This window comes from Hirundo rustica, chromosome 3, assembly GCF_015227805.2.
Source record: "Hirundo rustica isolate bHirRus1 chromosome 3, bHirRus1.pri.v3, whole genome shotgun sequence".
Taxonomy (NCBI): Eukaryota; Metazoa; Chordata; class Aves; order Passeriformes; family Hirundinidae; genus Hirundo; species Hirundo rustica.
In genome coordinates this window covers 52003879-52016579 of record NC_053452.1, presented here as the reverse complement: position 1 = coordinate 52016579, position 12701 = coordinate 52003879, and the positions used below count along the sequence as shown (strand labels likewise).

Here is a 12701-nt window from a genome sequence, read left to right as displayed (position 1 = left end):
CTGCATTCATAAAGCTTGTTCTTCTGTGGTCAGAAATACTGCATTTATTATTTTGAAACTTGAAAGCATTTGGGCATATTGGCAGGCCTTTCTTTAATACTCAGGTCAATAATAAGCAAGGTGGTTTGATAAATTTTCTTAAGGGAATAGAGTTGTCTTAGTTGTGTCAGTATTTCCTAAAGTCTCATGCAGAGTCTTCAGCATATAAATAGTATCAACAACACATTTATTTTAAAATTTCTTTGGCCTTGTAAATAGCTGAAAGTTCACAGCTCCTAATGCTGAGAAAGTGGTGGTTTACATTGTAATAGTATTGTTTCTGACTTAAAATACACTAATTTTAGTATTGATTGCAGCACTTAGATAAGGGCAGAAAACCAGTGTAAAGCTTTGGTGCCAGAAATAAAGGTTAGTTTGAATAAGTTCATTTATCTAGATTTGTTTTTCCATCTAGATCATGCTAACCCTACTAGTCCACTACTTGTGAAACCATCAGATCTCCCAGAAGAAAATAAAATGAGTTCATCTGTAAAATTTACAGCTGGAAATACAGTTAGTAAGTATCAAAGTGCTTTCTGGTCTCATTTCTTACATTACACAAAATGTAGATCTGATAGATCCCTCAGTGAATGAAAACTGGCTGGATAGTAGCAACTCTAAAATGAGATAAATTTGTCCTAAGAACAGAAATATTTCTGATCTAAAGTATGTATTAGAAGGAGTAATTAAGAAAGTTCTACTAATGTCACTGGAGTTGTTTACCTACCCTGTGTACTCAAGAAAGTTCTTTTTTGTCAGCTCTTTTCCATCTTCCTCTTTTCTCTTTTAATACTAGAATGAAAAATTCAATGTACATAAAGTGGAATTCACTAAGAAACATTTGATTGTTCTTCCTCAGAACCATGTAACATGTTTTCTAAAGAGTAAAAATGTGTTGACCACAAAATTTCCAGGGAATTCTCATCTGGTTTAGCTACTAAGAAAATGCAAGAGACTTCTACATTCCATTTTTAGTACAGCTTTTCAACTGTTTATTTCCTTCTAATATTCTTTTCAATTTCCAGTATCTCTTGTGTCCAAAGCATAGTGCATTATTTTGATTTGATTAGTCCACTTGTCTAATAGTGAGAGATATTATATGTAGCCTGAATGAATCTCTGGAGTCTTTTTTGTTCAAGTTGGGGACTTTTCTTCAGTAAAAATAATGTTTCAAGAACTCATTATTTTAAAGTCTTTGCATTATTAAGACCAGAAGTATTTTGATTGGTTTGTAATACAGGAAGAATTCAGAAAGTATCATCTTGCAATGTGTTTTGCTTTTCTCGTGAACTCTGTTTCATTGGCACTCTTCGTTCTGACCAGTGTCCTGACCGTGTCTGAGTTTTACTTTTGAAGCAGAGTTCTGTATTTACTGAGAAGCTTTCTGATGCAAAAGAAAGAATGAGTAAATATAATCTTTTGATGTGGAACTACTACTGTATGCAGGATCTAAGTTCAAGAGCCTTTTGGTGCTCCCTTTTCCTTATCTGATAAAGTGGTTTTCCCTCAGAGGAAGAACATAATGAAGTAAAAGAAACCACATTACAGTGTAAGGTATAAGCACTGTGTACTACCTGAAGTATTAAGGAGAAAAGGTGTAAAAAATGTAACAGGTAAGAATGTGCCTTGCTGATCAGGAAAGTCAACTCTGCAGGATTCTCATTTCTGAGGCCTGGTTGATGTGTCTTAGCACTTCTGAAAACTTCACTGTCCTAGGAGGTTAAAGTAATCCTTTGAGAAGAAGGTAATTCAGAAAAATCTCAGTGTTTTTAAGTAGACTTTTCCTCTTCATTTGTAATAAATCAACTTTTGCTCCAGTGATTTCTACCTTGAACTTTGATTTACCTGGTGCTCTAGAATAAACCCTTGTGATACATCATCCTGAGCTCAGTTTTTCTATCTATATTCATTCCAATAAATCCTGTAATTTTTATGAGGCTCCTCATTTCTGGGGTAAAAAAATCGTCAAGCTTTGCAGCACTTCTAAGGGTAAGGGTGTCCTTAAGAACCCATCTATGTTGCTTAAATAGCATATTTCGTTTCTGTAGGTTTCCTTAATCAAAAGCTGAAATTTTTAAAAAGATTTAGTCCAAAACAAGGTTGACCACCTTGGAGGTACAGAAGTTGCAGTAGTAGCAAAGCAACTGTATTAATCTGTGTACTGTACATACCCTTTACTTTTTCTGATTTTTAAGGTTGGTGACAATCCTTCAGCACTTCTAAAATTAGGCATGTCCTACCCCTTGCTTTATTTTACTTCCATGTCCCTTACTGGACTGTTGAAGTGATGGAATGTCAAGTGTTTGAAAATTACTATTTATAAAACTTAGGTTTTGTATTTTAAATATAACATTACTGTCACTGTTCTTCAGTACATGCCACTAGTAACCAATAACTGATAGTGTTGGGTGAGTGGAGTTGGTCTGTATTGCATCCTTTGATTATTCAGACACGAGGATTTTGAATCCTGACCAGATGATATTTTACAGAAAAGCAATACAAGGACATACAGTCTATTTTTAACAAAAGAAATTGGATATTTGAAATTATTTGTTACTTCTGTCTGTTAGGTTATGCTAATGATGCAAAGCAAATATGAAACTGTACTTTGTTTTCCCAGCAGATGGTTACAGCAGTTCGGACTCTTACACTTCAGATCCAGAGCAAATCGGGAATGCTGTAACACGGCAACGGTCAGTAGAGTAGCAACTGAAAAAAACAAGTAAAAGGTGTTTAAAGAAGCCTGTTCTCAGCTGCTGGTTATTTGACAACTAGCTTATAAATGGTGGCAAAATTGATTCCTAACTTTAACACTCAGGAATCTGGAAACAGTCTGCTTTCTAATGCATTATCAATGTATGTTACTTTCATTTAGTGTGTAAAGTGAAAATTAAAAAAGGAAAGTTGTCTAAAAATTTGTTTGAGATTGGCCAGTCAGGTGCTCCATGTGAAGCTCTACATTCAGTCAGAATCTTAATACTTTCCCCTTAAACACAAGGGAATGTAAACACATGAAACCATGCTGTTACTTGAAACAAATTTTTTGTCTTTTTAAAAATACCTGTTAGGCATTATCAGAGAAGAATCTTACGACACTGTAGCCTAAAAGAAGAATTAAGCACAATGTAGGAATACCATGGCAGTAACTCAAATCTCTTTTAATAATGGATTTATATAAAATAAAGGGCAGTCATAAGCCCAGCGTAAATTAAGGGATTGGAGAAAGCTATGCACGCACAAAACCAGCAATTGCATAATTTCACATAAGAGAATGTGCTGTACTAGCTGGTGCTAATGCTTCCCATTAAATCTGCCTGAATAGGATTAACATCAGCTGTGCCATTAACCATCTTACAATCAGTTTCAGAGGTAAGTTTCAAAACAAAAATAATTAGGTTGACTTCAATAGCAAAGAAAGATTTCCACTTGCCTGTCTGTACAGCAACTTGAAAGATTCTTTCTTCCATTGCTGCTAAATGGAAACTGTGATGCTGTCATGCTTTTATGTATGATTTTGTGCTATCAACATGATGGTTTCAACATGTTCTTTTACGCTTTGACTTTGGGTTGGTTCTCTTCTGAACTTGTGTAGATGAGTGAGGCTTTCTGATGAGTTCCCACATTGTGGCACAGGGAGCTTCTGTCCTGACCTGGTAGTTGTGGCAGTATGCACACAGGAAATTTCTTGTCCCACTTACTCTTTTACTTCCTCCCACTGGCATCTCTTCTACCACTTTCAATTTTGTATAGAGAGTCCTTAACCCTCCCATTAGTCAAGACTACTTTGTTGTATTTTCAAAAAGCAAAAATTGACAAGGCTGTGTCAGATAATGATACTTAGGAATTCTCCTTAAACCAGTTTCTCCCATTTTTAATTCTGCTTGGGTTTTTTTATGATACTAGCTAGAAGGATGAGCCAAGTTTTCAGTATAATTAGATTTTAATTTCATCAGCTGGAGAGTTACACAGTGTTACAGAAGCATTGCCATAGAGAATATATTAAGAAAATAAACTTTTCTATTGTGATAACTCAGTTTTCTGTCTGGACTTAAACATTCAGGAATTCCAGGTTTTGTGTGAATTGTGGGTACTCTTTACCTCTCCTAGTTTACATTTTACAATAGTTATGGAAGAATGTTGCAGAGGTAAGATTAGAAAAGATTTTATCATGAGTTGAATAAAAAAGCAGCTGTTTATGTCAGTGATTCAGTAAATGTCTTGTTCAAAATGGACTACTTAGAAAGCTTCTGCAAACTGATTTTAAAAGGAAGTTGTACAAAAATTCTATATACAATAAATCCCATTTAAATGGCACTTAGCACAGTAATTTATCCTTCTATCTTTTTTGCATGTGTTCTCCATGAATTTGCAACAGGTATCCACTAGATGGTGATCCTACCTAAGAATGAGTCAAAATTTCTGAAGATTCTGCCAAGTGTTTAGATTTGGAAAATTTCAGGCAGAGCATTAAATTGCTATCTCATACACTAAGTTACTTCTTGAGCTCGATATACATGGAGGCAGGTCCAACAGAAACCCGATATTCTTCTTTAATGAAATTGAACTTACCCTATTTAACCTAAACAGGATGTTGACTACATCTTAAAAATTATAGTGACTACCATCTGGATGGAACCACCATATTCAGCATTCTCTGTTCCTGAACTATAATTATTCAGGATATGCATCAAGCTGTTGGTTTCCCAAAGATAAATTACATTTGATAATATTAAAAAAAATTGAATATGGGATATTTGAGTAAATGGAAATACAAAAACAATTGTAAAATCAAAGAATACTGGAAGTTTAAAACTAATGTGGCAATCTTGAAAATCAGTGGCAATCAGGGTTTTTTACCACTGTCAAAATTGGTTTTTTAATTGCATGCTTTGAAGAACTTTTGATTTTTAGTTCTGTTGTAGCCACCTAAAATCACTACAGAAGCTTATGTATTTTGCAGATCACATTCAGGAACGTCTCCAGATAACACTGCACCACCACCACCCCCTCCAAGGCCTCCTGCTTCTCATTCTCGGTCATCATCTTTAGATATGAACAGATCCTTTTCGGTTACCCCAGGTAGATATGCTGTGTTCTATATTACTTTTCAGCACATGTATTCCTGAAGCAGACAATGCTTCTTTTTCTCTGAGGAACAATTTAGAGTGTTGGTTTTTAAAGCAACACTTCTGAATAAAAAAGTTGCAAATGTTGTCATTCTTACTGTATTGTTTGTATTAAAATTTATATTGCACTTTACTTAAGTAGCTAATTTAAAAGTCAATTCTGAATTCTGGCACTGTAGTTTTTTGGATGCATGTGGGAAGCAAAGTCAGGAAAGACTATCCTGGTTGTATACCCACATCCAGTCAATTGCATCTGCCAGTGAATTTTCAAGGGGAGTCTTCTTAGAATCACATGTATTAAAGATGGGTTTTTAGTATTTGCCTTCGGAGGAGTATTTGCCTTCAGTTAAAGGTCACTTCTGCTGCTCTCCTTAAGGAGCTGTATTGGACTTCTGACTTGTCAGTACTAAATTTAGGATCACAAAGTATGAGAACATACTGAGAGTTTATAATGAGGGGAAAAAAACCCCAAAGACTAAGATACTAAAACCAGAAGAGTAAGATCATGTCTGTACAAGATTCATGTTCTGATTAATCCTGGTGTTTTTTCTGTTTGCCAGTTTGAAAGGAGGTGACACTACAATTTTGAACCCAAATGTGACAGGTTAATCTGTTGGAAAATACAGCGTTTCTTCATGTTGACAGTTTAAAAAATGTGATAGCACTGTAATGTACAAAGTAACAATCTTGGCCAAATGTTGTGCATCTTTTACAGGACAGCAACAGGCTGGAGTTGTTGCCTATCCCCCTGCAGTGCCTCCAAGACCACAGCCTTCACAGGTGATGTCACTTCTGAAAAATTATATTCTAACTTGGTGCATTATTTTTATATACCTGAATTTTACTATGTCTCTAAAATGAGTATCATTACTGGATATATTTTCAAAAGCACCAGGATGTGAATGATGGCGAAACCTAGACTATAGCCAAATGTTAGTATTTCTGAATAAAAAAATGCTTCCAATGGAACCATAGGTAGGGATTAAGGTAGATATTGAAGAGGAATGAGTGGCTCTGGAGCTCTGAATTGTGGGAAAAAGAGAAGCGTTTTCCTTTCACATTTCATTATGTATTCCTGTATAGTGCATAGGCCATAACAAAGACTGCGAAAGCCATTTTCCAAAGTTTTGCAAAGTAAGGGATGTCTTTCATTTGTCTGGCACGGGGTAGGCCTTTACATAATATGCCTGCCCCCAAAAGGAGTGATTCCACTTCTTCGTTTGTCACAGACTTAGTTATCTTTGCAGTTGCAGTCTGAGTGATATCAGTTAGCTGATTTGTAGAAAGCACATCTTAAAACAGGTTTTTCTTTGTCTCAGCCAGCTGAATCCTTCAACTGTTCCTTCAACATGTGCAATCTGACATGGGACAGATAAAATTGCTTTTCAATGGTTTCTCACCAGCAGCTACTTGTTAGAATCTGAGTTACCAACAATTGAGTCAGTCAGTGATTCAGAAGTCGTCTACAAGGATTCAGAAATTATCTGAAGGGATGAAGAGAGCATACAAGGACAGACATATTCCATACAGTGACTACATAAGCATGTTTCTCTATGAAACTAGACTAAAAGTCTGTACCAAGCCCCCCGAGCCCAAGTGGCCCTGTCACATCAGAAATATCTATTCAATCTGTTTGATGAATCTAGCTAGTGCTGCATTACACCCCTCTTTGCTCTTATTCCCTGGATAATAGCCTTTTCTTTCTCTTAAATATTTTTGCATGCATATCTTGCAAGAGATGCACATTGTCCTACTGATAGGACATAAATTTTTGTCCAGTAGAAAGGCAAATAATCTTTAACATTCTGTCCCTAAATATTTTTGTTATTTTATTGCAGGGAACAGGTCCTCATGTGCATCGCTCAGTGGATGCTGATGGCCTAATAGCTCATACCAGAACCTCACCTCAACAAATACCAGAACAGCCAAATTTTGCAGATTTCAGCCAGTTTGAGGCATTTGCTGTTTCAGGTGTAAACAAAGAGGAAGAAGATGAAATTGAAACACATTCAGAAGTCTTGCAGGTGAGTAGAAAGGAAGATCTTGTCAACTGCTTTAGTACTACCAACAGTTACAAGACTTGGTGAAAACCTATTTCTGCTCTTCTCTGACAGTGGTGTATTGTTTGTTGGGTTTTTTGTTCTGTTTTGGTTTTTTATGATGTCTCAATCCATTGCTAGAAAGCAGTTACACTGCACACTGCTGCACTTATTTAGTAATTGCCAAACACCTATGCAGAAGGAATTCTTTTCGTCTCCGCTCTTGGTTGTAATTTAAAAGATTTTTGTGCTTATTAGCATATGTGGGCACAGACATAATTGTGTTGATGCATTTGAGCCTTTGCACTGGCAGAACCCTTCTTCTGCTCATTCTTGCCAGCCTTCCAAATGACTTGCTGGTAATTTTTAAATCATGTCTTTAAAAAGACATGCCTTAATAAAGGAGATGACTGTCATGTATTGTAAATATCTGCTAAAATTCCATTAATTTGCTTTTCTTTAAAGTCACTGGACAAACAGCTAAAGTGAATAGAGCTCTGGCAACCTTCTATCATTAAAGATGTTTACAAAAATCTGTTTCCTACTGCAGACATAGGACTTGAAAGTTTGGAAGACCTAGTGTTAATGTCATAGCTGGCTGCTATTGCAGAAACTACTTCATGTTCTCCTTTGATAATTTGTAGCTTTTATCCCAATTGTAAGTTCTCTGGGATACTTCTGCATCCTCGCTTGCACCTTGCTGTGGTGCTTTAAAGTTGTCCCAGCTATCAGCAGCATGGTCTTGCTTCACTGGTTCAGGGAGGTCAGTGACATAGACCCATTTGAGAACTCTCCATGTACCTCATTGCAAAACCAGCTATGGTAGCTTAAGCTGCCACCGAAAACTGCTTAAGTTAAGCTTGCTGATTGTTTTGCGTTGAGGTGGATGAGGAACGGTCACATGGTGTTCCATTGGAGGGATTAACCTTTGGCAGTGACTAATAGATACTGGTGGTACTGTAATATCACAAACTACTGTAGCTGTTTCTGCTCAGGCCACAGCCTCATGTGCTTTGTGACACTGGACACAGTGCCTCGTGACATTGGACTTGTGTTTCTAAATGAGAATTGAACTAGAATTTTAGGTGCTAACTGTATTTGTGTATCAGAACACAGCGTACTTGTTTTTATTCCAGTTGTTGTCAAATGAATAAATGTTGAGAAGTAGGTTTCTAAATACAGTTTATATTCCTTTAGGTTGAAAAGCCCTCTGATTCTGCAAGTTCTCTTAGAGTTGCCAAAGCAGATGGGAGAGTTGAAGACAAAGCACCTGCAAATGTCCCCAGTAGTGCGGTATGCCAAGTACCCTTGGAACAAAGCGCAGTTGTCTGATGTATATGAAATTAAATCTTTGTTTTGACTTGCAACAGCAGCTCTATAGCTGTCCACTTGAACCCAGTTTTCTTAGGCCCAATAGGTGCTTCAAATAGGTATGTGTATGGTGAATTTTTGCAGCAGATGATTAGTTTTATTCTTGAGAAGCAGAAAAGATACTTGTAAGTTTCAAAATTTTTGAAATAGATCAAAATGTTTAGTGCAGAACTTGATTAATCAACAGTAGCTTTGATTTGATTTACAGATGTAAAATTACTGTGGGGGAAGTGCTCTGCATTGCTGTGTGTTTACTGTACTCATTTGTACTGCGGTGTTTCTGCTTGCACAGTTCTTTGTCAGTGTGTAGCAACTTACTAATCTTTCACCACGTGGTAGGATTTAGTACTTCAGGTTTTTTCCAGACCAAATGAGAATGCAGGTAGATGTCCATCAGAAAATACCTGATGGGTTGTAAATTCACTTGCATTCACATTCCACATTTCCCAGTAACTAAAAACCCAAACTATGACAACCCATGACACTCAGTAACTGAGTAAGAAACACAAGCTACCAGGTTATAATCCAAATAAAATGTAGTTTCAGAGAAATAATAGGCTGTGTTTTCCTCTTCAGGGTAAAGGCACTACCCCACTTGCTCCACCACCGAAGCCTATTCGTAGAAGATTAAAATCAGAAGATGAGCTAAGACCTGAAGCTGAGGAACATACACAGAAAACAGGTGTCATAGCTGCTGTTCTTGCTTCACAGCCATCTATTCCTAGGTAACCCAAGAAGTATATAAATACATCTGTTACTGGAAAGTTTACGTTTAAACAGAGTACACACTTTCTGTTCCAGGAGTTGCAAACAATTTCAGTGTGTTTAATTTAGATTAATTCAACAATTTAAGAAGTTTTTTGTTTTTAAAGAAGGTCATCCCAAAGCCTCTGCTACTGGGAGACTTTCAAGAGATCGTGAATTTTGGAGTGTGAACTCTTTTTAGCTTCTGGCGGTGGAAGTATTAAGACGTAGCATTTAACTTTAAATGGTTGCTATGAACAGTTCAAAATGTGCAGTCTGTATGCCGTAGCATGAAAATAGTCTATTGCACGAGTCACTTTGAGGTAAATTAACGTGGTTTGCTGTGTTGGATCTTGGGAAAGTTGATAAGAAGATTTTGAAATGTGCGTGCTCTTCGATTGCAACCGTGTGCATGTATGAAACATATATATCGGTGTTTCCATGCGAACAAACGTGGTTAATCAAGCCAGACAGAAGCGGGGAAAATTTAACAGTGTATGTTGAAAAGAGGATTCTGTTCACTTTAAGAAGGGGGACTATAAGTGAGATGTTGAGATAAGTGGCAAAATTACTTATTACAGTACTTCTGATATATTCTCAGATCAGTGGGGAAAGACAAGAAGGCAATTCAGGCATCAATCAGACGTAACAAGGAAACCAACACTGTTTTGGCCAGATTGAACAGTGAACTACAGCAGCAACTAAAGGTAATTCCTTAGTCTTGGTCTGTGTAAGAGAAGAGCTTCAGAGAGCAAGATGTTAGTGATGCACAGTAACAGGCATGTCTGCGATACAATGATATATGTAGTAGAGGATATTGATATGAAATATTTAGCTATTTTTGTAGATCATAGAATATACCTATTTGTGATGAGCTTTGTGAAATTGCAAATTACAAATGTATTGATTTGCTTTTAGCTACACTAAAATTTTACCTCACGTTATTAATACTGTTACCTGTTGTGGTCATCCCATACTTTAAAAGCAGTACCGAGAAGAGCAGCTGAAGTGGTTTGTGTTCTATTGAAGGAAAAAGCAAGCCCTAAAGTCTTAAAATTATAAATTATAAATATTTTTAAACAAATAACAACAATCTGAAGTACAAAACTTGCAGCTTAATAATTAGCACAACAATAATAATTTGTTTATCTAGGTCAGCTATCGTGGTTTTTTTGGAGCTACCTGTAGGCATCAGCTTAATGTCTTTCACCTGCCATCTTTCTTACCTAAGATACATAATTTTAACTATCAAGCTAATTTTTAAAAAATATCTTAAATGAAAACATGAATTAATAAGATAATGTCTACAATGGAAGTTAGGTCATTTGAAAAACTCAAGCCTGAATTTAATTTGTTATTATTTATGAGAGTCAAGATGCATAAAATTCACATAAGAGGAAAAACTGGGGAAGAAAATTGTGGGTTTCCAATACTCTTAATTGAGGTGAGAGCTTACCCCCTTAACATTTTCAACTTCATTTGAAAATATTATAGTTAGGTTTGCATCTGGTTAGGAATTTGTAATTGGGTGTTTTGAAAGAAAGGAAAAAATACTAAATGGCATTGCCTTGGAGCAAAGTACTGATTTTCAATGATAAGTAATTACCAGCCAGCAAATAGTCTATTCAGTGTCTGGAAGGAGTTACCAAGATTCTCAAATATAAATTAGTTCTCAAACTGAAGCAGATTTTGATTGCATGAGGAAATTTTCAGTACTCATTCTCTGTGGACTGTCAGTAGAAAATCTTTCTTTTGTAGGATGTTCTTGAAGAGAGAATCTCCCTGGAAGTCCAACTGGAACAACTTCGACCCTTCTCTCACCTCTAAGCCTACTGCCGTTAACTGTGAATTTACTAATTTTGAAAGGGTATTGGTTTCAAGGCCTATTTAAATATCCATGCATCTAGCTCAGTGCACTCTATTCTACATTAAATGTTGTGGTTCTGTTTTGTCAATTTGTCCACTTTTGTATTTTAAATATTTTAATTTCAGTACAGAGAGAAAAAAAAAAAAACAAAAACAAACTACTTTTTCCTTGAATGTGACACTGCCTATCACATCTTTTTCTGTGGGCATCCGTGATCTTTGTTGGACTTGAGTTTGCAGAGTTTGTCGCCAAAATTTCCAACTGGAATTTTTTCGTGGGTTTTTTTTTCCTGTTGAAATATCTTTGCAGAAGAGGATTGGTAATCAGTTGAATTTAACCTTTAAGCACATAAACTCTTCATTCACTATGGCATTTATTTTATTGTGCCAGAAAAGAGACAAACTACTAATCTGTCATCAGCCAATGTTACTTCCCAAGCTGCCTTTCACAATTGGAAAGTTGTTCATGATTCTAGAAAGCCTGCCTCTTTGCAATTCCCCAGCTTACTCAGGTTGGGAGAGTTCTTGCAGGCTGTTTGCCATATCAGCTGGATTGGATTTTGTGATTTTTGTTGCATACATTATAGAGTATGTAACCACAGATTGCCAGGTGTTCACATTTTATCCATTCATGATCCTGATTCAGCCGCATGTGTAGAAACATTTATGGCACAATTGATAGTTTATCAAACAGGTCTTCTTTAGTTCTCCCTTTTGTGAAAAGAGTTGGGTGTAGGTCCCAAACATTAATTGCACATTATCTAAGCACCACCTGTAATTGCATGTCTCACATGTTACCTTTTAATAGCAGATCACATCCACCAGTCTTCACTATAATAAATTGTATTGTCAAGTAATGTGTCAATACCTCTATAAACTTCTAATTCCCAGCAAAAAAAAAATAAAATATATATATATATAAAACAAAAAATGAACAGTTTTGCTTCTTAGGAATTCTGGGGTACCTTCTGTCATCTTGTTTCCAGGCCTTACTTCTCTGGCATATAGACAGGCTTCACTATTAACAGAGTTCCTTGAGTGTATCTTGCTCTTCAGGTTGATGTACTGTATTAGGATTTGTTGTATATTGTACGATACACACATTTTGAGCTCATATGTAAATTTGCATTAATTGCTGACTAACAGCAGATATTCTATTTAATGGCTTCTTCTGGCTGTGGGATCATAGATGTTTAACTGCATGGATGTATCTCTGCAGAATCAGAACTAGCAACTGTGTGATTTTTACACCAATAAAACAGCACAATATTTTAATTTTGTTGATTCATCTTTACCTGGGAATTGAAACACATTCAAATAAGGGGGAGGGGCTTATTACAGGTTTGCAGGTAATTTTTTGTAATTTTGTGGCATGTACAAGAAGCGATTGATCGTAAACTTTTGGCCATTTTCTTCCCTCATTTTTAGCTGTTGATCAGAAGTGATTCTCTTGGTAATCTGTGGCTATACTCCTTTTGTATCCTCCTATAAGCAAATTTAATACAAACGTAATTTC

At 36.1% G+C, this 12701-nt stretch overlaps 1 protein-coding gene across 8 annotated transcripts in view; it reads left to right on the top strand.

Annotated features, from left to right (window-relative positions):
• Positions 1-12460, top strand: part of REPS1 (RALBP1 associated Eps domain containing 1) — a 59619-nt gene extending 47159 nt beyond the window's left edge. For 6 of the 8 annotated variants that reach the window (XM_040060817.2, XM_040060821.2, XM_040060823.2 and 3 more), the window contains 9 exons: positions 455-556; positions 2660-2732; positions 5000-5118; positions 5881-5945; positions 7004-7189; positions 8402-8497; positions 9152-9300; positions 9921-10026; positions 11078-12460. In XM_040060817.2, the coding sequence (XP_039916751.1) occupies positions 455-556; positions 2660-2732; positions 5000-5118; positions 5881-5945; positions 7004-7189; positions 8402-8497; positions 9152-9300; positions 9921-10026; positions 11078-11146 (965 nt within the window). In that variant the 3' untranslated portion in view covers positions 11147-12460. The remainder of the gene's footprint in view (positions 1-454; positions 557-2659; positions 2733-4999; positions 5119-5880; positions 5946-7003; positions 7190-8401; positions 8498-9151; positions 9301-9920; positions 10027-11077) is intronic. The other 2 variants (XM_040060818.2, XM_040060824.2) reach the window with 2 other exon arrangements.
• The last annotated feature ends 241 nt before the right edge of the window (positions 12461-12701 follow it).